The sequence below is a fragment of the Zosterops lateralis genome (assembly GCF_965231275.1).
Source record: "Zosterops lateralis genome assembly, chromosome: 1".
In the NCBI taxonomy this organism is placed as follows: Eukaryota; Metazoa; Chordata; class Aves; order Passeriformes; family Zosteropidae; genus Zosterops; species Zosterops lateralis.
In genome coordinates this window covers 137,130,894-137,157,881 of record NC_139762.1, presented here as the reverse complement: position 1 = coordinate 137,157,881, position 26,988 = coordinate 137,130,894, and the positions used below count along the sequence as shown (strand labels likewise).

Below are 26,988 nucleotides of genomic sequence, written 5' to 3'. Positions count from 1 at the left end.
TCTCTTTTTCCAGTACTACTTCATATCCTTATTTCCTTCTTCAGCCGCTGAAGAATTTGGCATATATATTTTTTTTCTAATGGGACTCCTACAGCTTACCTCTGCCATCCTTGAAACCTCCTGATCCATAACAAACTTATTCACAGATCATGTTATGTCGTTTATTTTCCACTAGGCGCTGCAAATGGGAATTAAATCTTCATTTTAATCTCAGTTTAAGAGGCTGGGATAGCACGCAACTCTGCCCCAGCCATGGTTGGCTTGACTGCTGATCTTACCAACACAGTTTTGGACTTCTCTAGTTACAGTGATGAGGATACCCAGAACCAGACTCAATCTGGGTTCTTTACTGAAAGCATTTAAATAACACAAAAAACACTAAGGACTGTGTGTCTGTCAGATACAAGAGGGTATAACCCAGAGGCCATATTTACTAGAGATGTTACTTACAGGAATCCTGGGGTGTGGGGTGAAGAAGGCTGTCTGAAACAGAAACCAGAGTGTTAAAAAGAGGATAGCCTATTTTCCTAAAATGCAATAGGTTATATATACTCTTGTCATTACAGATTCCACATTCCATACATCCACAAGTAGGTTTATAAAAAAGCAACCCATTGTAACATCTGGGTGTCTGGAAAGAAGCCCACAAATATTTTACATCTCCCAGAATATTTTACATCTCCCAGAATATTTGAAATATGAACATAAACTCAAGACTATCCTGTGTATCCTACCATGATAAAAAAACAACCAATCTTTAAAATTTATAGCAATTTTACTGCTAGCAGTCTCCAGCTCACTTTTCCACGTGAAGCCATCTTCTGTCTTATTAAATTTCCTGATACCATGATTGAGCTTGGTGTGTTCTCCCTGTCTTGCATCATGCACATGAAATCTCAATGGGAATACAGAGTCATTCTGAAGGAGTAGCCACAAAAAGAAATTATAAAGTTTTGTAGAAAGAGACATTATCTTTTCTCAAAGCTGATAAAATTTTGAAGGAAAAAATAGACTTTGATGACATGAAGACATGTTTAAAGCACTACCTACTTTTTACAGCTGAAACAGTGTCCTGGTTCCAGCCTAGATCAGTGGGAAGGAGCATGGCCAAGACATTGTGTTATTCAATGCCATCTTATGCCTCTTCCAGGAGTGGAAGAAAGGGGTTCTTTCTCTCACTTTGGAGAAGGGAAGAACATCCCTTTCCATTGGAATAAGTGAGGCAGGTGGAGCAGTGGGATAATGCTGGGCCTGACTGGAGGGAGCATTTTGGGTGGCATGGCTGCAGGCAGGTCAAGCTCCACACTCCTTCTTTTGTCCACTTTTGTTATTAATATTGTTGCTGTTATTGTTTGTTTTCTTATCTTATTGATGTTTCCATAAATTGTTCTTATCCCAGCCCACAATCTTTGCCCTTTGTGACTCCAGTTCTCCTCTCTGGCCACACATGGGTGGAAGAGGGGAGAAGGGGAAGTGAGTGACCAGATTTTGGGGTCTTGGGGGGTCAAGGGTGCCAAACTGGGGAATACCATTCCTAAAGCATGATAAATAGAAATTATTTGTCCCTACAAACACAGGAGGCTTGAGCAGTGGTGCACATCTTCTCCATGTCCAGTCATGTTGTATTTTGTTTGTGACCTGCCTTCTCTGCCTTTACCAACACAGATGCATCTTTGGTGTTGTGACTGGGTCATTCTTGTCTGATATATGTGAAGTCTTTCTGCACAAAGCACCATGAAGGGCTCTGGCATAGACTGAGACCAAATTAATGGCAGGGAATAAATTACAACACCTTCTCCATTGCTGCATCAAAGTCTTTGGGCACTCAATTTTCACCAACAAAGCTTGATTTGAATTTTCTCCATAATCTGTGAATGAGGCAGCTGTATCCAGCTGTGGTGAGCAGAGCTGATAGAGGATGTGTGTCATGTCTTGGAGGATCTGTGACTGGCATAAGTTCTCCAGTTGCAATGATGGTGCTTATTCCAAGCTGCTTACTCAGGTTTTCTTAGAGAAAATTCAGAGGTTTGTGTATTTACATTCAGTGGGTGCTGATTTATCACCAGTGAACTTCATGGTAATTATACTCAGGCTCCCCAAAGTAACTTTGCATCTTCATTTTGAAAGCAATAAATTTATGTATCCTTGGTCTGGTTTTGCAAAGAGGCAGAGGAAGGTACAACCTCACCAAAAAAAGACCAAATACAATTGATATTGCTTCTCTGAAACAAAAGGGGATAACCTCAGAGTAAATAGGTCCCAAAGTTTCTGCAGAGAAGTAAGAAACTTGAAAATTGTTGCTGAGGAATTCATGTGGAGGAAGTGTAGTGATGCTTTGAATATTGTTACAGCACCAAGTACAATCTTACTTACTGTTCCAGGTAAGCCTGGGGGTCCAGGGGAACCTGTGTCACCCTGGAGAGAAGAAAAAAATGTAACCAAGTACATAAAAAGATTCCCAAATAAAACTCAACATTATAATCTAGCAGATGCAGCAATACCAGCTGAGATGTAATCCAACCCCCCAGCTCAGTGACACATCTGGACAGAATTTTTGCAGTCCTTGCTTTGTTGTATTCAGGATTCTCATTCTGTTGTCTTCATCCCCCTGTGATTTTACCATTGACCTGACTTCACAGGTTGGTGAACTTCTAAAGTTGCCCCACCTAGTTTAGGATATGGAGTTTAATTTGCTTTTTAAATTAAAGTTGACCAAAAGTCTTGATTGAAAAACATGTTTTAGCTGAACCTCTTTCATTGATTAAAAAAAAAAAAAAAAATCTGTTTTCATCAAATATTTCAGTTGCTAAATCTAGCTCTCCTCTAATTTTGAGTTAAAACTACACTGCTGCTGGAGAATCTCCTGAGCACTGGCATTGATCTTCCTGTGGGCTGTGTCCCAAAAACATCCATCCCCTGACACATGGAAGCCAAGAACTACCAAGAACACTTGTTAAACATCCCAGCTACAGGAGGTTCAGGTGCCTCACTGACATCAGTGGAACCACTCATGAAAGAATTCCCACCTCCACAGGTGGGGAAAGTCACTGAGGACTGATGGAAGAACCCACATCCTGAATGGTACTGCCTCTGTAATGAAGGCAGTTTTTTTCACTACACACCCAGAAGCATCTGCAAGGTCAGTGCTTCTTCTTCACCTCCATGTTCACAAGAGTTGAATGTAAATTTTGGTGGACATGACCTTTGTCTACTTCTCTCACTTTCACTAAAATTAATGGGGATGTGATGGCAGAAGTCTAGACTGTTCCTTAAGTTATTGTTCTATCCCCCACAGACGAGCAGAGAAAATGTTTTAGATTTTAGTTCCAGGCTCATTTATCTCAGCGACTTATAAAACTGGAAAAATGAGAAAATTTCAACCAAATAAAATAAATTAAAACAAAAAAGGAAACTAAGAAAATTTTCCTTGAATTAATGAAATTGTCCTTAATTTCATCAGACTTCATTGCTCAGTAAATTATTGCCTCCATCCCACACACAGTTATTTCTGCTGCTTCTCTGTAAAGTTCAGCTACAAGTCTTCCAAATTTTCTAGTCTTCTTCAGATAGTCTCCTCTATCACTTCTCTCTGTCCCCTTGTGTGTTCTCCTCTCTTGTCTAAGGAAGATCACAGTCATTTCATGACTTACCTTTTCTCCTCTTTCACCTTTTATTGCCGGGAGACCATCTCTTCCTTTTTCTCCCTAAAAGCAGGGAAAGGAAAGCAAGAAATATGCACATTTTGATTTGAATGCATCAGACTCACTAAAATATTTTACACTCTGAGTTATCTTACCTGTCTTCCAAGATGTAGGGCAAGCAATTAAAAATGTAAAATTTTGAAGATGGCATCAAAAATCCACTATATTTTCAAAACCAATGAATATCAATTGACTTCACAAGAAAGAAAAGCACCAATCCTAAAATAACTTGCTTGTAGAAGATCCTACTGCCTGATGCAGTCATAAAAAAAGCAGAAGGTTTTTTTCCCATTGGAAAATAGAGGCAGCAAAACAGCAGTAAAGACCCAGAGCGAATATTCATATTACTGCTTTGGTTTGGGTTGGAAGGTACCTTAAAGACCATTAAGTTTCAAACCCGTGCCATGAATATATTCTGTATCCTGTGCTCTACAAGGCATATAATGGAGCAAACTGCATGGAAAAACCTCAGTTGATTTTAGATCCTTCTTGATTACATTCATGCACGTCATCAGGATTACAGACCTCACTTAAGTGGCTAAATTTACTATCAGGCCCCTGACCCAAATATTTCCTGCTATGAAGATGTCTCCAGAGTTCTGCAGCTCCCCAGAGGAAGCAGTAGACACCAGGACTTGTGGTAAGTTAAGCCATCAGAAAATAACTCAGCCATCTCCAGCCTTTTCCAGGGCTCAGTGACAAGGCGGATTCGTAATTTTTTATTGTTATCAAGAATTTTAAATGCCCTTAAACAAGCCAAGTAATTCTGAAAGGGAGTTCTAAAGTGCAGTCTAACCTCTAGAGCCCTAACCTTTCCTACTCCCTCACAAGCAGCATGGCACAACTCTTCACATTTAGGATAGACACTGTTCATTAGCACCTCTTTGTCAATTGGGAACAGTCACCAGGCAGGGAATACAATTTTGGGTACTTGGTAACCCTGCTGGTTGCCAATCAGCTGCTCACTACAGCCATCACACCAAGGGACAACATCATCTAGGGACACTTGAGATAAATCCTCCTGATGCTAAATGCCAAAAGAAGATCAATTTGTGGCTCAAAGTCACTCACCCGGTCTCCTTTTTCTCCTCTCAGTCCAGGTAAGCCCCTAGGACCAGGAAAACCTGCTTCACCCTGAAAATAAGACAAAGTGTATGAAATCTGAATTCTATAAGACAGACTCTGCCTGAGTTTTCTCATGAGATTGATTGTAGATGTAGTTTACTGAGAGAGGATGAGATTAGTTTGATTATCAAATAATTTCTTAGGGTTTTTTAAGCCATTACTTAAAGGAGCAATTAAGACTTCTCTGTTTTTTGGCTGTTAACTGGTGCCACAGAATTTAGGATGAATTTCCCTCATGCTGCTCTGCAGGACTGAGAAAGCAAATGAAAGCAGAAAAAGAAATAAAATCTGACTTTTATTTTCATCTGTATTGACCTGGCATAGTCTGGAAGTGCAAAATCTGCGGTGTATTAATCTGAATGGTACAGATGTCACCTGATGAACAGATCTAGAATTATCTGAGTGCCCTATTACACATTTAGATTTATTTCTATTTGAACATTATCTTTGAGTTTCTGCTTTACAGTACTTCTTATTGGAGTAACTATGATCTCTGTGTCATGTGGTTTCTCCTAAATATATCAAGCATTCTCAAATTTAGCTCCCACTTGACCCAGTTTGTAATCTGAAAATAACCACGTGGTTTCCTATTTATAATTCTTTTCTATCTGAATTTATAGTGCAATATCACAAAAGAGATCAGTCATGGACAGGACCCAAAGTCACTAAGTCTTGTACAAACACTGAACGAAGAAAAGGCAATCCCTGCTCCAAAGAGATTACCTTAAGTAAAGAGAGAACAAAAGATTATCATGGTAGAGGTGCATAGGGTCTGTATACAAAACAGGTGAGGAACAAGATGCTGTGATAACTCAGGATGGCTAAGAATATCCAGGTGATGTTGGGAGAATTTTAAAAATTAAAAAAAGTGGCATTTGGTGACAGATGGAGTGGTGCTTTCTCAGAGCCACTGTGGGATCCTGGTTATCATGGAATCATAGAACGGTTTGGGTTGGAAGGGACCCCAAAGATCTTTTAGTTCCAGCCCCCTGCCATGGGCAGGGACACCTTCCCCTAGATCAGATTTCTTAATCACACATCCAATCTGGCCTCAGACACTTCCAGGAATAGAAATAATGGTGAGATTCCAGAATTTCCAGACATTCAGAGAACAATCAGAGCATCTAACACTGAAGGAGACAGAGGAGAATTTAGAGGGAAAATAAAAATATGGTGTACATTTGGCCTCTGAAAAGGTCCTGAAGCAAAATATCAGTGAGTTTGTGTGAGTTCAAGGACAGAAAGATAATACAAAACAGCCAAAGTGGATTTGTTAACAACTAATCATATCAAACCCATCCAGTCCCCTCCCTAGACATTAAAACTAAACAGACAAGAGGAAAGCATTTTTCTGATGCTTTCGTATTTGACGTTAGTAAAATACCTGACATAGGCCAACACGATATTTTCATCTGTAACCACAGAAATGTAGTGTAGAATGGTCTCTAGAGGGTGGTATATAACTGAATGAAGAAACAGCATCCATATACCTGCTATTAGCAACTTACTGTCAAAATTCAGAGGATATATGAAATCCTCTCAGGGACAGCACTATTTGACTTATGACAGGAAATAGAACATTTATGAAATGTGGAGAACTTCACTTTGTGGAGAGAGGGGCAAGTGTCATGGTAAAATTCAAAACATCACTGTGTGAGGAGATGATTCAGACCAAGGGACAGTGTTCTGGTTGGGACTTGGCCCTTTGTTGCATTTGGACCAAGCCTGTCTGAAAACTTCAATCCTGGTAGTTTGCTTGCCCAGTGAAATGGCATCAAGGCAGGGTACAGAAACCACTCCTCCCTCAGAGCCTGATGAAAATACTCCTGAGGAATCATTTGTCCATGCTGTGGTGATTTCCCCTTTCCTGAGACACCAGGTAAGGATACTTTCCTGGAAACTGAATAATACCTATCAGGCATATTATAAGGATTTTTGGAACAAGACCACTACAGTGCAGATTCACAGGGTGGGGTAATTGTTATTAACTTAATGAGAGCCTTATCCAAATAAACCTCAATTTGTGCCTCAGACTTGTAGTCTTATTCTGGCAATCAGAGAATCATTAAGGTTGGAAAAGACCTCTAAGATCAACCACAAGTCTCATCCATACAACTGTTGCACCTTCAATCACAGATGCAAATGACATGCACAGATCTTGTCACTGGCAAATGGTTTTGTTATCTCATGTGGTCACTTGCTATTATTTTGACAGGAAGGGTTTGCTGTCAAGGCTGTTTTTCCTGCTCACCTGCTCACCAGGTTGGCCACGGCTCCCTGGCTCACCCTGGAAAAACAAAAGTAAATCTGTAACATTGTAAGGACTTGACCCTTTGGTAAGAACACTTTCTCATTAGCAAAATGTGGTCCCTTCTGGTCCATCTAGTTCTACCTACATCCCACAAGGCTCTGAAATTGCCTTTCTGATGGCTTGGGAATGCAGACTGCAGGAAGCCAACACAAGGCCCAGGTGAGATCTCCCTGCAAACTCAGGCTTGAGAGAGGAGCATCAAACAAGGGTTGGTATTTTGGAACACCATGGAAGTCAGTCAACTCCATCTCCTTATGTCTGCAACTTCAGAGGAATCTTATTCTCCTGATTTCAGTATTAAACCTTCCAAAATCACACCTTGGTTGACTCAGTGGATACAGCAGACTGAAATATGATCTCTTACCTTAGGGCCAGCTTTTCCAGGAAAGCCTTCCTCACCCTTTTCCCCTCGTTCTCCCTGCAGGGAACACAAGAGGTCAATACACAAACTCCTCTGCTGTTTGTGCAGCCCATTTGCAGTCAATGGTGAGGAATATTTTAATTCAGCTCCTCAGGATCAGCTTGAGGGTGTAAATGGAGCCATATGAGAATAAGCTTCCTGGAATGTTTTTCCATCCTAGTGCCATTTGTAATCACATCTGCAGCACCTTACTGGAGAATTTCTGCAATAACACAATCACTGTTACATTAAAGATGTCCATAGTGAATTATCTGGAAAAAAAACCCACCTCCACTCAGTTTATTCAAACTGTATGTGGTTAGAAAGTGTTTTTAAAAACTATAAAATTTTGGGACTGGCGCCTTGGTCACTGGATCCATTATTTAAATACTTTAAAACTGATCTTCCAACATGGGTGGCATCAGCATGGACAGCAGAGGCTGCACTGGTTGAAATGTGGCTACATAGCTGGGAAGTGAAGCAAGTACTACACAGATGAGTGGATAAAATCCAAAGTTTATTTAAGATCAGAAATATGTTATGGGCTGCAAATTCCTCACCTTTATTCACCAATAAATGGGAGCTGGGGACTCTGCTAGACCTGGGAACAAGTATCAGAAGCAAGAAAACCTCTGCCAATGCTATCCAAGGCAATAGATGGTTAAGAGTTGGTTTTCTTTAATATAATCATCATCCCCAAAACCTTTGGTGTTTATAGTCAAAACATGGTACATTTCTTTGACCCTTATTTGCAGGGAGATGAGAAGTCAAGTGTCTCCTATCTCTACATTTACTATCTCCCTTCTCCCAATGCAGAGACAATGGAGGGGACAACTCCTCAAGCCATAATTTGGAGAAGCTTTCAAATGGGGCATAAGAAGTAGGAAATAATAAAAAAAATCAACTTTCTGCCACACAGACCTAGAGAAGGCTCGGGGGGATTGGCATCTCTTCCTTCCAACCTTTCAGGGAGGAAAGAAAGGAACATCTTTGAAGCCTGCTACTTCTTTGTTCTTCTTCTTTGTGCCTTGGACATATCCTTGACTTGCCAGAGTCACTGGATTTCCTGACTGTTTGCAATGCTCAGTTGTGGTTTTCCTGCTTCCCTTGCTTGGTCACTTCTATGACCTGCCCAGGTAAGCAGCTTAATCCCAGTGTCTATGGTGTCACTTGCCTTTTGACCTGGAAGCCCTGGAAGCCCATTGAGCCCATCTTTGCCAGGCAGCCCCTAAACAAGAGGAAAACATAAGCTGTAAGTGCCAGTTCTTTAAATTGTTACCAGCACACTCAATAAAAGTATGCTCAGTTCATCCCTTCTGCCACTCGCCTAATTTTAAGAAAAGAAGACACGCCCCCCCCCCCGCCCCCCCCCATGCGTTTTGGTTTGATTATTTTTTTCCTACTGTGTCTCAAAAGACACAAAAATTCTCACACTGTACATATTTCCTCTGCCCTTTCCTCCAGTATCCCAGTTTTAGTGAATGACCACTGGATGTCAGCCTTGTTACAGAGAAACTCCAGCATAGAGCTTTTACGTACTGAGGATCTTTAAATCTTTTTATGTATCTTATTTACATTTTAACTTATTCTCTATAGGTCCCTATTATCTGTTGCTATAAATATTTTTTACATCTATTTCTCCTTTTAAATCTTAGTAATTTCTTATACAGTAGATAGATACCTAAAATTAAATTATATAGCACATAATGACAGAGTGGTTCAGCAAGATAAGAATTAAAATTACTTCCTGTAATGCATTTAAAATGGTGAGAAGAAGTTTTCTTCTCTTTCCTATGTGTCAGTCAATCCACATGCTGTAGGTGGCAATTCTGTACTGAGAATTTAATAATTCAGCTTTTATGACTTAAGACCAACAGAAATTGCTAAACTCTGCTAAATTTGAGATTTTAATCATGAGTTATTTGGCCTGATTCACAAAATTCCAGGTTTAGAAAAACAATATTGTGTCAAATGCAAAAATTATTTTGAAAGGTATCATATGAAGAGAATACCATGATCCAATTCCGTAGGAATAGTTGTGCTGCACCTGGTAAAATTCTTATTCACAAAAGGGATCTGAGATTAATTTCTGGATTAAAAGCGGCAGTATTGGAGCCCATTATAAAACCTTGTTTGCAGACAAGACACAGGAAACAAAGCAGACTTAAGAATTAAATTATCTGAAGTAATGAAGAGCTTTGAGGTGCAGGAAACAGTTCCTCAACACTTACAGCTGGTCCAGGTGGTCCAGTTTTACCAGAAACTCCAATCTCTCCTGGCAGGCCCTAAGAAATGAAATCAGGAGAAAAAAAATAAATCAGTATTTCTGTCCTTTGCAGGAATCTCACTGGAGATTGCTGCTTTCAATTGAAGTGCAGTTTTCCCTTCCACTGCAGTCAGGTCACTGCCATGGGGAGCCCTGGAGACACTGAATTATCCCCAGGAAGCACCAGCGTGGTTCTGAGGTTCAGCAGGGAGAAGCTGTGCTCTAGGACCACCTGTGGCTTTACAGTAGAGAAAATATACGAGAAAACACACATTGCCAGTGGCCTTAACTCTATTCCCTCTGAAAGTCACGACCCAAAATTTTCTCCAGCTGTTTTTCCTCTCCTTGATATCAAACAAAACCCCCTAAAGGTTTCTTACCGGTGGCCCAGGTGGTCCTGGGGGTCCAGCAATGCCTGAGGGCCCTGGAGGTCCCTGCAAGAGAGAAAACAAAGCCAGTTTATCAAATTCTCTGGCGGTAGCTGAAAGCCTAAGGTGTAATGGGAGCCCTGTAGGAAACAGGCAAAAGCACTGAGCTTTATTTGCTCAACTTCTACCCAAAAAAAGCAAGATGCCAAAGCAAGTGGCCATGAACACAGGTAGAACATTATCTTCTGCTTAAGCCACTGCTGCCATTGCTACAAGGGGAGCTCCATCTTCCATTCCAGTACAGGAGAAGGAGGAGTTGAAGGCCATCAGTGGTAACCTACAACACAAAGCTTGACCAGTGGGATTCCTTGGAGCATCCAGTGTCAAAGTTAACCTTGATTTGTGTTTTTTGAAGCGAATAATTTATTTTGCAAAGAATTTGCAGAAAGCAACTAATGAATGGAACAGGCTTGTGGTTTGAGCTGGCTTTTTTTGGGAGGGTGTGGTTAAAAATACAAATCCAAGAGTATAGAGAAATGCTGCAACGGCTCAAGTGTTTTAAAAAAAAATGTGCCACCATTTTGTTGCTCCGCATCAGCCTGGTAGGTAGTAAACGATCCTCATAAACTCAAAGTTTGATGAACACATTGAGTTGTAAATACCTTAACTCATTTCCCTGCAATAGCTGTTACTCTTATGAGAAACATTCTCAACAGCCACTTGATTTAAAGAGGGATTTATTTTTATGCATCAAATAGCTAAATTTGACTTCCTATGTTTTTTCAGCCTTGACAAATCTTAGTATGTTGCTTTAGATACAAAAGTGTTTACCACTGCCAGCTTCCCCTGTAGACAAGAAAGGATTTCTCCTATGCTCAGAATGAAACATGTTCATATATTTTTTGGATCAGGACCTGAGCAAACAGTGTGAGAAATGGATATATGACTGAGCTGAATTTTTACCCTGGCTGTCTCTTTCTGTCTTTCTAACAGGACAATGTCATTAATTTTCAGTTTTCAGCATAAGGGGAGTTCTAGTGTGTTTGTACTTAATAAAACAACAAATTACCCCACCCAAAACCTCAGTAAAGGTTTGAAACTGAGCAACTGATACAAGACAGAAAATGGTCAGACAGCATTTTCCCTATCATCATTAAATATTAAGGTATTAAAATAATAGATCAATATTAGCATTTATTTTTAATGAAATATATAGATGATGAGAAGAAAATGGTGTAAAAAAAGTGACAAGAAGGATCTATTTGAGGCATGGTTTGGCAGAGTCGGCAGATAAATGTTCTTATAAAATACATCTGTGAACTTCAGCCAGGAGCTCAGACAGTCTCTTACCAATAGATGGGGCAAAGAGACCAGAAAAGGATCCTGTAGCTGCACTTTTGTCATTGCAACTCACAACAGACACGGCGTTATCCTTTCAAAACACTCTCATTTGTCAAGTGCCTCAAATGTGAACGCAGCAAAACATCCCCGAAAAGATGTGCCTTCAGATGCATTGATGCTGATGACTTAATTCCTGGGGAGTCCCTGCAGCTGGATCCCACAGTTAAAGATTCTACACCTATCAGAAGACACTTGGTCAAGACCATCCTTCACTTAAAAAGGCTTCACCATTCAAGGAAAAGGCTCAACAGTCCAAATCATTCCAGCACAAGAGAAAATATTACACACAGACACAGCTGTGTGCAGGCATGGCTGGATGGAGCAAACAGACACCAAGGACACGGAAATTCTGTTTGGCCCATTCCACCTCTACAAGGCATTGCTGAGAGGCCCTACAGAAGGTATGGGCTCCAAGAAGGGGCTTCCATGAAGAATGGGGAGAGTACTGGGAAAGAAGGTGAAACTAGAAAAATGACAAACTGATTCACATTGTACTGTGTGTAAATTTACCTTTTCAGGCTTTCCTTGATAATTCCATCAGTTTCTTCCTAATAATTTAAATTTGTTTTCTCTCTGTCAGTAAGTGAACTGTCTCCCACCAGGAAACACACATCCTTCCTAGCCCTACAACAGGGAACTTCTATCAGGAGGTGAAAAACCCCAGTCAAGACTCAAGCAATCCCAGGTATGGTGTGTTACCCCACACCATGAATTGGCAGGGGTCAATCAGATCTAAAAGCAAAATCTTACTCCAGCATCTGTCAGCAACCAGTGTAATCCTAAAATGCGAAGTGCTACATCCTCCTCGTCCCAACTCTTTCTCCCAATAACCCTTGGTATTCCCACTATCCAAGACAAATTCTAATTACTGTCTTAAACTCTCCATTTGCTTGACCACAATAACCTTATGCAACCATAAGCCCTGAAATTGAATCCCACTCATCCTTTCCCTAAATTGCCACCAATAATCCAATTTCATTGTCCTCCAAGAGATAATTATCCAAGATATCATGCCCAAATTGGCTTACAGATAGCCTCATCATGTGTTGTACCAACAAATGCTGCACCCACTAATGGGAAGATCTTCTGATATAATCTTCTCTGTGGTGGACATAGAAACAAAGTTTTATGGAATAGGCAGCAGTATCCCTTAGAGATGCACAGGGTGCTGGCAGCCTGCTCTAGCTGATTGCACACAGCAGTACATCAACTGTCTTACTGGGTTTCCTGCTTTCTGCAGCCTGGGCTACAGCAAGTGATAGGACAAAGTGAAATAAAATGGCAGAAATACATCATAAATATCCTTTATAGACCACTCACTTTTGCCACTGTGCAGAGAATTTCTGTTTCATTTGTATATCAGCATCTCATTTTGTAGTAGCCCTTCTCCTGACCTCTGAGTATAATTCAGAGCAAGCAATATTCTTTTTAAATATTAGAATTCACCAAACTGATAGAATCTATTTCTATTTTTTAAAAAAACACACCATAAAACTACAGCAGCAGGACTGTGTGTAATGTTTACCCCCAAAAATCTCACACCATCTGTTTTCTTCGCTTCCATTTCAAGTGAATCCAGATTAAAGCACCTGATTTATACAACCAACTTTTTCAAAGATTATTTGATGAATTATAGACATGAGAGTCCCTATCCCAAATCCAGACAACAGTGCTGCCCTGTTAAAACCCTGAACCAGAAGAAAATAACCACAGGGTATATTCTTTTTCCAGCTAGTAAACACTCTGACACTTTGTACGTGCTGAAGCAAAAACTGATACATGAAAACTTGATTTTAAAACAGATCCACACAAACTCACTTTGGAAAACAAATGCAAAACATGGAATTTTTTATTAAAATATTTTGACCAGAATATTTTCCAGCTGTTGTTCTGAAACAAAAATATTTCAAATATTCATTAAAACCTAAAATCTAAATATTGTGTAGAGGCATGTGTGGTTTGGGATGAGATATCTTTAAAAACATTGTGGAGGGTGGACTTTTTCACGCTTGTGTTTCATCCAGCCCCATTCCTTAGACAACATAATGCAGTGCTCAGGAAAGAAATTTGACACTGCTCACACTGGAAACACAGCTGTGTCTGGCCTCCAGAATCCACTCTCCAGTGCTCTGCTCTCCCAGCATGTACCTTGCTGGAAGATGGGCTGGGAAAAGCAAAGATATTAAGATTTAGGTTTTGCACTCCCTAAGGAGGCTCTGAAAAGGAACAGAAACCTTTGTCTGTGACTCCACCACTAGGCTGCTTGGCCTAAATCTCTTTTCCATGAAAGAAGGGATGACTAAGTCTTAAAGGGAGGTGAACAAATGACATTCCACAATGAAAACTGAAGTCTGATGGCTTTCCCAGACACCTGAAGGCAAAGCCTACACGGACATATTTTCTATGTATTATTCCATGCTGTTGTCTGGATTCTCTTACACTGTGACAAAGGTTTAGGTAAGTGCTTAACCCATATTAAAATAGAATCTGGGCTGGGCTGCTAATGCAGTGTGCTGGGTTTACAAACAAGAAGGGACACGCAGGACCATTCTGTCTGCTGCCAAAATGAGAGCAAAATGAGGGACTGAGGGACTGACAGCCTTTTCCCTTCCACTCTCTTTGCCTCCACTTCAAAGACATTCCCCATAATTTCACCTCTTAGAAAGTCCCCACAGACCCTTCCTATTGGCTTTGTGCTCTCTTTTATTTCCATCCTTTCCCATGGAGCTGCTGCAGCCAGTTTTGTGGAGCAGCCTACATGTCTCACTACGTCCTTTGCTACTCCAGCACTCCACTTCTCCTCCATGGCATCTGAGTGGATTGCAGGATCGGTTCCTCAAATCTGCTTTTCATTTCTCACTCCAGCCACTTCTGCTGTGAATTGGAATTATACAATCAGAAAATCATTATGGTTGGAAAAGACCTCTAAGATTCTCAAGTCCAGCTATCAACCCAGGGCTGCCACAGCCACTGCCAAACCACATCTCTAAGTGCCACTTCTTTTAAACAGCCCCAGAGACAGTGATTCTACCACTTCTCTAGGCAGCCTGAACCAGTGCTTGACCACCCTTTCGGTGAGGAAATTTTTCCTTCTATCCAATCTAAAATGGAAATTATTACTGAGTAGTTTTCTGTAATGCTGCATTAGAGCACCGTGTTTCCCTCTCTGCTTAAATCCTGCCTTACAAATCAATACAAAAGTAAGAGAACATATAAATAAAGCTGTTGCTGATGATACTAAAAATCAAAAGCCTGAAAAGGCAACAGGTCTGAGCATTTGTCCACAATACATGTCCTACAGTCAGCAGCAGTGACAGTGCCATAATTCATACACAGATCCCATCTCCAGTCACTTCATCAGGCTGCATTGGAACTGGAGTACCAACATTAAATGCAAAATAAAAGTCCTGTCAACAAAAAGTTCTCTGAACTGTCTTTCCAGTTCTTTTAAAGTACGGAATAAAGTTGACTTTGTACACAGAAGTCTCTCTAGGAGAGTCTCTTGCTACCAGTGAAAGGCAGTGTTTGTTTAATTTAATCACTTAGCGTAAGCTATGGACATGATCTCTTCTGTCCACAGAGGAAGATTTATTTCCCCATGCGTTTGGTTGGACTTGGTTTACTGAGTCAGTGCAGCAAATGAGAAAAAAAAAACAACTAAAAAAACCTCCTTTAATGTCTTTTGTTTCAGCACTATTAGTAATCTTTACAGGTAAAGGCTTTTTTAATTTATTTTTTTAAAGGTATATATCTAATTAAAGATCGCTCTGAGCAGTATCTTCCAATTCCAAGCAGCACTGGCAAAGTCTGAATTTAATCTGAGCTTTGCAGCTGGGGCCTACATCCTTTTCTTCCATTTTGCAGTATTAACTTGCATTATAAAAAGCACATTAAGGACACTTTGTGTTTCAGAGGAGATAATTTATTTCCTGAATTACTTCAGAAAAGCTGGGCTCGAGCTCACACCCTACAGACAAGTCTATACTAATGAAATCGCTGCCAGCCAGGACCATAACAGGTACAGCTTGTACTGGTGTTCCTCTCTTACACCACCAGGTTATCTAGCACAAGGCAAGCCTCAGTAACAGCCCAGAGGTATTGCAAGGCAGAGGTATGGCATTTTTCTTTAAATCTCAAAGACTTTTGATGTGTTTTGCTGTCTCATAAGTGGCCAGCAAGGACCCACTCAGCTCAAGGAGACTCGACTGTGGCTCAGTGGCCCATTTGTAGGTGCCTGCTTTAGGAGAGCTTCAGGATCCACTGATGATATTAGTTGTATCTTTATCAACAGGAGCAGCCACCTGCATCACCATTCTTAACCCAAAAAGGGCTTGCATTTGGAGCCAAACCCCAGCTCTGGTAACTCAGTGATACAGCTCAGAGGGCCTGAGCCAACTTTTTCAGTTGAAAGTTCTCTACAGAAATGCTCATTTTTCAGTCTGCATTTGAACATCCTGCTGCAATAAAAGTTGGGCCTATGATTAAGGATCCTGGACACTAAAATAGTAAAAATAAATAATAACATAAACACATTGTAAGTTCAGGTGTCTGTCCTTGGTGCCAGAAAATCGTTCAAGTCAAGAGGGGAAAAAATATCCAGAGTTTCTATTCCATGGCTTAATAATGACTGGAAAATAAATACTCTTTTTTAAAGGTGCTTATCAGACAACATGAAATAAATAAGCAGATGGGCAGGTTCACCACCACAGCTTATTTGGAAAGAAAAATAAATATTTTAAAATGTTTTCATATTACAATTTGGTTTGAGTTGGTGCATGCAAAGAGAGACAAAGCTAACCTATTATCACAAAACATCCCCAGCCCACCAGGGAAGTTTTCTCCTAGATGCTGCTTCAAGGTCTGACATTTAAATTATCTCTTGAATGGTCTTTGAGACTTGGATTGACTTATGTCAATTGCAGTTCATCACTGGACCACAGAATCACAGAAAATCCTGAGCTGGAAGGGACCCACAAGAGTAGTCCTTAAGTCAGTTCCCTTGCACAGCTGCCTGATCTTCTGTGGCTTCTTAATTGGACTGTGTTGCCCTGCATTTTCTTGCTTTCAAGTGTTTGAATCTTTGCAGCCTGATTCTCACACTGTTTCATGTAAACTATATGTATTTTTATAAAGTATCTATGTGTTTTGCATAGTTCTTCTCTGAGAGGAGAACTTGATTGAGAATAAGAGTGACCAATGGGGTCATGAGGTTGTAACCTTTTTTGGCCAATCCTGGCCTTCTGTAAAAAGTGTATATAAGTTGATGGAGTCAGAAAAATAAAGAACCTTTCCATGTCTGACCTGCTGCTGCCTGCTGTCCTCTGTGTGGGTCTGCACCCACGTCACAACTTGTGACCCCTCTGTGTGAGGTGGTCACAGGACTGAGCAAGACAGCAACAATTTTTCTTGACAAAGCCCAATAATAACTTCAGAAGATCTTTCCCTGTGTCTTTCAGCAACAATGAGCTCCTATATCAACCCCCTTCCTCTTGTCCATACAGGTATCAATGCGGGGAATCAGGTCAGAAAACAAAAGTAGACATAAATTTTAAAATTGCAGAGGAAAGGGAGACTATTTTCATGTCCCAATCTAGTTTATGTGCAGCCAACTCAAACCAGTTGTCCCTCTACGCCATGGGGACAGCACAGGAACAGCTGACATAGGCTTCCATACATAACCTGAGTTAATATCTATATAACTACAGTATAAGAAAATCACTTTTCTTCCTGGGCATTTTTGGGGCATAGTCTAATTAAGAAAAAATAATAAAAAGAAAAAAAAAAAATGCTGATAAAATGCTTTAAAAATCTAATGCCACAAAAAGTGCTGTTAAGCTGAAAAGTAGTTTTGACACAAAGTGAACATAAGCATTTCCTTTAAAGAGAAATATGGAAATCTGCAGTAATATGTCCAGAACAGACTGTCACTGCAGGAATAGGAACAATATTTTACCTTTCACGCAGTTAGCTTGGAGGAAGAGTCAATTTAAGTATCCCTTGATGGGACAAGCATTTAGTGCAGTTTTAATGAACATAAAATTTGCTAATATTATTTAGCTCATGCAAAAAGGAGAATTACTTAATCCTATGTCAGCAATTTTCACAGATATATTTATAAAATTGCTAACACATGCATATGTATGTTTAATTTGCAGGGAACTTGAGCTGAGTAAGTGGGACACTGTTTGGATACTATTAGGTATCTTAAAAATAATAGATGGATAAAAATCTTCCTCCAAAATGAAGGAAAAGAAAAGAAAAAACCACAACCACCAACCAACCTAAGAAAAATAACACAACAAAGCCAGAATGTTGGACTCAATGATCCAAGAATTCAAGAAGTGTCCTTGTACATTCTCAGGCATAGGAAGGGATTCTTGGGGTGACCTGTGCAGGGCCAGGAGTAGGACTTGATGATCCTTATGAGTTTCTTCAAACTCAGAATATTGTATGATTCTAAAACCTTTTAGATCCATTAGAAACACTCTCTTCATTCTTGCCTGCTACTGCTGAAATACTTGCAAATTAGATACTGTACTAAAGGAAAAAAAGTCTTAAAATATATAAACCAGTATTAAGTGGTGTTTTGCAGGGCAAGGTTCCCTGCTGGACACAAGGGACTTCACCTGCATGGGCCTCCAGGCCCTTGGATTACCTCTCTGACATTCTCCACAGACATGTGTCAACAGTTTTTTACAAAACTCCTGTCACACAAACCACTTCTAGATCATTTCTCCCGGTTACAAGAGCATAATTGCCAGAGCAAATAAATGAGCAATCAGTATTTGCTGTCTAGCAGTGTGTGCATGTTGCAATACATCACCAACAGCTGTAGCAATAGAAGCTCATCATTCTTCCCCAAACTTTAGCAATTACTGAAACACAATCCTAAAGTCAAAGTCTAGTTTGATAATTTACTATTGAAAGGGGAACAAATGAAATGCTCAGTTTTATTCTGAGTGGTCAGCTCAGTGTGAGGTTGCATCTTTTCTGTTTTAGGATATTCCCATGGATATTTTTCTTATTGCAGGGGTGACCCTACAAAGTGATTCAGGTCTGCTGAATCTGCCTGCAAAGGTAGTAGAAAACTAAGTCAGAGGTGCCAGGGTTATTGTAACACAGGGCCAAATGGGCTGATCCAGGGTGGAGCTAAATCCTCTCCGACAATTCTTAACACAAACCACACTGTTTTGCCCTTATGATATCATGGTAAATTTGGAGCTCTGATTTGCCAATAGCTTTAGAAAGAAGCAGTTAATGGGTAATTAACTTAAGACATCCCCCTTCCTCACAAAACACAAATCAGTGATTTCCCTCTGGAATAATGCTGCTCTAAGCCCTAGCAACAGGGAAATCCCATGCAACACACCAGTCCTGGTTCAAAGATGTTGATAAACTCTAGAAGGTAAAAATAATTGCTGTCAGACAGACAGACAGCTCTCAATCTCAACAAGGTAAATGATTTGGGTTTTAAAAGGAGAAACATGAAATTCAATACAGTGCAAAGAAGAAGATCACACATGCTGCATTGTGTGGTTCCATGTCCCCTGTTGCCACAAAATCTGGTTTTACATATATTACAGAAGAATAAAGAAATCATCACTTACCTGAGGGCCAATCAGACCATTGATTCCTGGGAATCCTGGTTCTCCCTTTTTACCCTGCATGTTCAACAGAGGAGCACATATTAGAGAGCAGACCAAACACTGCTATTGATTTTCCAAAGTCTTTCACTCCCAAACTGGTACATCAATGTACTGTGGGTACACAAAACACAAAAGCTAGAAATAAAGACAACAGATACCATTTGGAAATGAAACCATAGTTGTCTTTGACAAGCCTGTATCTCCCAAATTGTGACAATTTCTAAGTAAATGTGGCATTAGCATCAAGGAGCACTGACTCCTCTGCAAGTAAAAAAATATCCCTTCAAAGGAACCAGAGAACTCCAGTGGTGCAAGGCAAGGACAAGCCAAAAGCACAAGTGCAACCCTGAATCAAGGTCACCTGTATGGATGCTGGAGCTCTGTCCCTCCATGGGTTTGATCTCAAATAATTCAAAAGAAAAAAAATCCTCCATGAGAAAAATGAGGAAGAAAGGATAGACTAGGTTGAGTTAAGGCAGAGGTTGGATTTGTTTCTGAACCCAACAGGTGACACACTAGGTTACTTTAGGTAAGTCACGTATTTTATAAAAAGGATCTCTTCCTCTCCTTTCATATGTAACAGGCACTGAATCATTAATATTTCTGAGGCTGTACAAAACGAGTATTGTAAATAGCTGAGAGACGGACTTTTTCCTCCCTCATTTCTACTTCTCACCCAGACTGATTTTCTTTTTAGAATGAAAATATAATTAACAAAGTTTCATGTCCCTGATTATGGGAAAGGCCATATATAAAATTTTCCCTTTATTTTTCTTCATTGAAAGATGTGCAGAAACAGCATCTATGAACAACAGCTTTCTGCTGACTTAAATGAATGAAAAATCTAAACCATGAAAAACGAATCAGTTTTCACCATATTTTCCTCAGCTGTGGCTGAGATCTATTAACTGATGTGTCAGAATCAGTTATTTTCATTATTTTTCTCATTAAAAAATCCCCAACAACTGTCCACCCCAAAACAATAAAAATCAGCAGCCATATACAGAAGAATATTAAAGGAGTGATTATAGGGTCCTCAGGTACCAGAAGGAATTTTTAATCATTTCCATAACTAGATATTAATAAAAATTTGAATTATATACTCCAGCACATCTACTATTCATAAATGTTCCTTCTACTTTTCCAACATCCATAATTTCTTTTCTTGTCAAAGCCAACAAGAGCTCACATTGTCACCACACAATTTAACATATGTTTTCTAGTTGAAGATGACCATTTTGCCCACTGTCAAGTTGACTATGCAAAGGACACTGTTAAAATACTCATTTAAATAAGTAAGTAAGCTTATGAATAAAGCATACAGGATGTGGTGTGTGGGGACAGACATGGGAGATGAGCCACCTCCAGCTTCCTGTTCATCTGGGAGCTACACACCAAAGTGGTGACTTCCAGAGTTACTACACTGAGGCCAGAACAGAGAATCACAGAATGGGTCAGGTTAGATGGCACCACAGCGGGGTCATCCGGTCCAACCTCCCCACTCAGGCAGGATCATCCCAGAGCACAGGCACAGGACTGTGGCCAGACAATTCCAGAATATCTCCAGTGAGGGAGACTCCAGTGCTCAGTCACTTCACAGTAAAGAAGTTCTTCCTCATAGTCAGATGGAACTTCCTGTGCATTGGTTCCTGCCTGCTCCTCTTGTCCCCTTGCTGGGCACACTGAGCAGAGCCTGGTCCCTGCTCTGAGCCCTCCCTGCAGACAATGACAGGGTCCTCCCTCAGTCATCACTTCTGCAGGCTGAACCCCAGCTTCCCTCTGTTTTCCTCATAAGAGAGATGTTTCCGCATAAGAGAGCATTTTTCTCTGATGTTTGGTCCTAGGAATACAGGTGGATCTGGCACTAGGCACACAGGAATCATCCTTAATTGTGTCTATCAAAACAACAGTGCTATTGATTCCTTTATGTCCCACCAGCCAACTGCTCTTTCTCCAGAGTGATGGCCAGAAACACTGCTCTGTGGCAGCAATGCCAGAGGAGCTGTTTATTCTTTCCTTGGGTATAGCGCTGAGAAACTTCAGTGCTTTTCAAAACATTAAGAAATCCCTCAAAGCAACATGTAATTATACAGACAGAGAGACTGAGAGAGGTTTCCCATTGTGAAAGGAACTTGTGGGCCACTTGGAGGTTAGCTGAAATCCAACTACAACAGATTCCCTCCAAAGTATTGTAGTCTGTCTGTAAAGGACAGAAATACTTGCTGGGAGAAATTATACCTATGAGAGCAAAACTCAGTGAAATGTCACACTGCCTAATAATAGGACAGAGAAACCCAAAAATTATGCTCTGTTACCTACAGTAAGAATCAGGTAAGTCTGTAAGGTTGTGCATCCTTTGGCAATATGAAATATATCCTATTTGCATTTATCAGCAATTTAAACAAAAACACAGTTAAATATGTATGTTTTATTGGTAATTCATATATTTACCTTACTAACAATTGCAGTTTCACTCTGGACTTAGTCTATGGCATCAATCCCTTTTGTTGTAAACTTTCTTACAGTTTGATTTCTTCATGGTTGAACTTTGCCAGGACAGGCAAAGTCATCTGAACATTTAAACACCCACAAATAAATGTGAACACAACCATCCATCAGAAAGATATCTACTATACAGAAGACAGGAAACCTAGGAAAAGGGTGGTTTCCACTCTGCTGGAGGGGGAAATTCTGAAAGGTACCATAGCCCAAGACTGTTTCCCATCTTGCTGCCCAATAGCCAGAATACCCATATAATCTCTTAGCATGTTTTCCTTTGAGGTTTGGCCCAGAAACAGAGGTGGATTTGGTACAAAGTACACAGAAAACATCTTTAGTTGTGAATGAATATGACTGCTAGCATAAATGCCAATTGTTTCCCCTGTAACCGAGATGGGATACTAGGATTACCCATATCCAGTCTTTTTACCTCTGCATTACTAGAGAAACCAGAAGAAATCCAGCAGTTAATCAGTGTTTATGGTCCCTGAAGGCACCAGCCTTTTGCAGTCTCCATATGCATTAGATAACACCAGTAAATTGTGAAGTGAGAGCATCTCTGTAGCTTGAGGATGAAAATACCACCAGGGTTGGCCTGACCATGGGTGATTATTGGGGCATTTGTGGCAAATTAAAGGATTATAAGGACTTCTGGACATTGAGAGAGACTGCACCTTGAGACTGGCTCCTCCCAAAAAGGGTACTTAATTTTCTAGGCCCACTTAATCTCCTCTCTCTCCTGCATTATTTTTTGTTTAGTACTCACTGTAGCTTGAACCTGGACAGATTTGACCAATGTAATTTTATAAAACTAAGCTGCAGTACAGCACATAAAACTCAAAATGGTCTAGATAGCTCCTAACTCATGACTGCTGCAGGATAAATGTTTTCTCTTAGTTTCTTTCTGAAATTTCAATCACTTGAATGAACTTGTAATAGTCAACTTGAAATCCAAGTTATTGAGTACACTTCAGAAGACCCCTATTTTTAGTCTGTACTGGCCACAGATCTGCATGTTTTCCAGGAGTATGTCATATGTCTGCACCTTTTGCGTCTATCAAGAAAAAAATTGGTTTTATTTCTAACCAATATTTCAGTAGGTCAGGTATCAAAGACTTGAGAGCAGAACCAAAGCACTTCAATTATCTTTAATTTTACAGAAGAAAAAGAAGGACAGGAAAAGGGAAGAAAACCACAAAACCACCCTAAAAGTGAAAGCAGACTTTCAGAGTTCTTCTTTTTCAGGCAGTTTTAATAAAATCAGAACACTATTGTCTGTCACTTAGAGGTCTTACAGGTCACATGAAAACAGCAAAGCATTTTTCCTCACACAGTGTGCTCCTGATGTGAGGGTATCATTGTCAAAATGCAGACATCAGGTGCCAGGCACTTTTGACTAATAAAATGAACACAATCCAGTTGCTTGGTTCAGGTTGGAATTGTTACCTCCTGCCCCCAGATGAGATCTGTGCAGATCCACCAAGCCCAGTACTTTGATTCATCTCATGAATTCTGACATTGAATAATGGCCTTTAATTAAAAAATTATATCTATTCATCTGAGACGTTTGGTGACTAATAAAGACCCTTAGGAGAAGTCTAACTAGCTAGACACAACAGAGTCTAGGGAAAAAATTCGAAGACAGAACAGATCAAGTGACATCTATAATCAAATGATCATTAACAGGAGCATTTTCTGTCCTGTTGCAAATCCTGACAGATCACTGTCCTTTACCCAGCTAATATGCTCTATAAATCTTATTCAAGAAACAACATTTCACAGCAGGCTTTAAAACCAGGATAATTTCTAACTTACCAACTTATGAGCAAAGCACTGCAGAGCTATTCGCTAAAGTGATATTTTCTAACATCTGGGAAATTATAAGCAAGCAAGGAAATGCCCTTTTCTGCTCAGGCATTGACTAAAGGCTGCATGCCCTACCTTCCCACGGAGAAGATTCCTAAAATTCACACTTTCAGCTAAATTTAACAGCACACAATCCAATGGACAGTCTGTAGAAAACCTCTTAGCAAGGTATATATATTTTTCTCTGTACTGTTGTTTGCTCATCACCCTCCCATGCTCACGGGTTCTCACACAGGCTGATAACAGTGCTGGTGCTGACTCAAAGCACTGCAGGCAAACCCCATGATCTCCTTTAAGGAATGAGCTATCATCAAGCCTCTGTGACTACTTAAAAAGTGACCCACTAAACAGCAGTACTGAGACCCAAATGACTGCTTCCAAAAAAACCAAGCAGGAATCTCACTTCCACTCTTATTTGTTGACTCCCTGGAGGGCAAGGAGGCCCTGAAAAGAGACCTTTAGAAGCAGACTGGGCAATCACCCATTGTATGGTGATTGGTGTGAAACCATAGTGCTGGATCCTGCACCTGGGATGGGCAGCCCTGGATGTACAGACAGACTGGGGAATGAGAGGCTGGAAAGCAGCTGTGGGACAGGACCTGGAGATCCTGGTCAGTGGAAAGTTGAACATGAGTCAGCAGTGCCCTGGCAGCCAGAAGGGCCAACCCTGTCCTGGGGCCATCAGGGACAGCATCACCAGCTGGGCAAGAGAGGGGACTGTCCTGCCCTGGTCTGGGCTGAGTGGCCTCAGAATCCTGGAGGCAATTAGGGGTGCCACAATATAATAAACATATCAATATATTAGAGAGTGTCCAGAGGAGGGCAACAAGAATGGCCTTATGAGGAGTGGCTGAGGATACTCAGTCTGTTCTGCCTGGAGAAGAAGAGACTGAGGAGAGACCTCATTGCAGTTACAGCTTCCCTGTGAGGGGAAGAGGAGGGGCAGGTACAGATCTCTTCTCTCTGGTGACCAGTGGCAGGACTTGAGGAAACAGCACAAAGCTGAGCTGGAGGAGATTTACACTGGATATCAGGAGAAGGCTTTTCATGCAGTGTGTGGCTGAGCACTGGAACAGACTGCCCAGGGCAGTGATGGCAGCACCAAGCCTGCCTGAGCTCAAGAAGCATTTGAACAACACTCTCAGGAACATGGTGGAATTCTTGGGACTGCTTTGAATCCAAGTCCCAGCCCTGCACAATGATCTTGATTGGTGCCTTCCAACCTAGGATTATCCTGATTCTGCGCTGTCTAGTGAGATGTTCTTCATATGAATAGGCTCCAGCAAGGAAAAGCAGATTCAGAATACGAGTGTAATAATATCAGGCCGACTATGAAATTTACCTTTTAGCAGTACTTAAATAGGTGAAGGCATAATTCCACATCAGAAAAAATCCAAGATTTTTCATACATAGGAAAACTAAGCTCGTGGCAGAGAATGGTACAACAGCTACCATTTTTGGGGACCCTCTTTTTGAGTACACACCAAACAAAACAGAAAATAGTAAGTATTGTGTGGAATCCCTAAAAATCCCCTCAGGGAAACTTCCAGGCTTTGCCCTGGGAAGATTTACCATAGAGGTGCTATGCCTAGGCTGAAAGAAAAGACTTTCTTCATGATGCCTTGCAAAACTACTGCCAATCTATGTTGGATTCCTTCCCTCATTGGTCACTTAACCCTGCCCTCCCCAATTGTCCATCCCTTACACCCCTCTATAGGTTGCCTTGCCCTTTGTACCACCCCTGTGCCCTCAGAGCATTGGCCACTGACCCCACACTTAACCCCTGTGCAGCACATGGTCTGGTCTGCTGCCTGTGATCCCTTTGGCATGCTGAAATAAACCTTGCTGGAAAATACCATATAGGAGGCCCTTCCTGTCTTTCCTCTGCTGAGGCATGGATGTGTGCACAGACCTGAAATGGCTGTTCCTGTGCCATGCTCTGAGCGACTTCTGAAGGAGACCCTTTGAGAAGGTAGCAGCATTTCTCCGTTCTGCACCATACCACAGTATTGCAAGAACCTTTATATCCTTTGACTTGCAGGACAACTAAATTTCAGACTGATTTCACTACATTAGTAGTTGTTCTGCACACTCAGACTCATATCAAGCAACCCCTCAGCAGTAAGGACCAGATCTAAACACAGGAGAGCACGTGGCAAGAAAGAATCTGCACTGCATTCAATCTGTCAGCTCCAAGAGGTACTGAGAGTTCCTGGACCATAAATAAGGAATATAGGAAAGGATCTGAGCCTCAGGATTTTTATATAAGCAGACAAGTATATGTAAGGTGGGTGAAAGTAGCAAACTTTATTGAACAAAGCTGTCCCAAGCCTCCTGGGACTTCAGATGAAAAAAAAAAAAAAAGCAACTCACCCTTTGACCTGGCAAACCAGGGACTCCAGGCTTGCCTTCCAGACCAGGCTCTCCCTTTAAAAGTCAAAAGATTTAAAAAGTTAGCAGAATAAGAAAAATTAGTGAACTATATATTATTTCCTAGCTGTTTTGTGCTACCATTACTGCATGGCTACCTAGACAACTCTTACCTGATAATTATGTTGTCCTGTGAGCAGAAGAGAATGAGTAAACAAGACAAAATGACAATGCCCTGATTAAATACAGAGCACATAACTGTATTTAAATTACATAATTCAAACCAGATTTACCTAAGTAACACATCTTCACAATGCCATCAATTTTACAAAAGCCAATCAACAGTGAAACACAACAAGCAATTCAAAAGAGAGGAAACACAGAGTGTTTGCAAATGAGGCAGGAGTGACAGTCTGAACTGAGACATCCTGCAGAGCTGGGTCACAAAATATAACTAGAATAAGCAACAGTTTAAGTCAGAATTAAGAAGGTTGGCATGTACAAACTGTTGCAAAAATTGTGTTGAAATATAAACACACGTACTCAATTTTTAGTTTTCATCCAGAAAATATTTCAGCCACGACCTTGTGGCATAAAGCCAACCCCTCTGACAGCAACTATTCCCTGACCTTCATGACATGACAGCTCACAAGTCATCAGTCAGTGCCTCTCTGAGATGTGCTGAATGCCCATACAGCTCTTCAGGACATTAGAAATAGAAAAAATGATCAGGTTCTGCATGACAACAGCCTTAAGGCAAAGTCTGCCCATGTCCTGGTTGTCACTTCCCTGTGTTCAGACAGGCCATCCACAGCACACCTCCTCTCAGCAATGAAAAAAACTGGAGGCTGTGGGCACTATTTAAATATTTTGGAGCCTGAATAATGTATGAGATTTTCATATGCCTCACTCCAGGCTGAGTTTCAGCTTTGGAAATTGCAAGTAGTGAGAGAAACAACTTACTGGAGGTCCAGGAAGTCCAGGTTGGCCTTGTGGTCCTCGTGGCCCAGGTTTTCCCTACAGGAATGTTTGGAT

General features: G+C 40.7%; 1 protein-coding gene across 1 annotated transcript in view; it reads right to left on the bottom strand.

Moving 5' to 3' along the window:
* COL22A1 (collagen type XXII alpha 1 chain) overlaps window positions 1-26,988 on the bottom strand; it is a gene marked incomplete at its 5' end in the record, with an annotated part of 210,599 nt that overhangs the window by 59,420 nt on the left and 124,191 nt on the right. Inside the window, 12 exons of the mRNA XM_083859503.1 lie at window positions 451-483; window positions 2,374-2,415; window positions 3,651-3,704; window positions 4,773-4,835; window positions 7,078-7,113; window positions 7,502-7,555; window positions 8,712-8,765; window positions 9,769-9,822; window positions 10,184-10,237; window positions 19,180-19,233; window positions 25,957-26,010; window positions 26,917-26,970. Coding sequence (XP_083715629.1) covers window positions 451-483; window positions 2,374-2,415; window positions 3,651-3,704; window positions 4,773-4,835; window positions 7,078-7,113; window positions 7,502-7,555; window positions 8,712-8,765; window positions 9,769-9,822; window positions 10,184-10,237; window positions 19,180-19,233; window positions 25,957-26,010; window positions 26,917-26,970 — 606 coding nt within the window. The remainder of the gene's footprint in view (window positions 1-450; window positions 484-2,373; window positions 2,416-3,650; window positions 3,705-4,772; window positions 4,836-7,077; window positions 7,114-7,501; window positions 7,556-8,711; window positions 8,766-9,768; window positions 9,823-10,183; window positions 10,238-19,179; window positions 19,234-25,956; window positions 26,011-26,916; window positions 26,971-26,988) is intronic.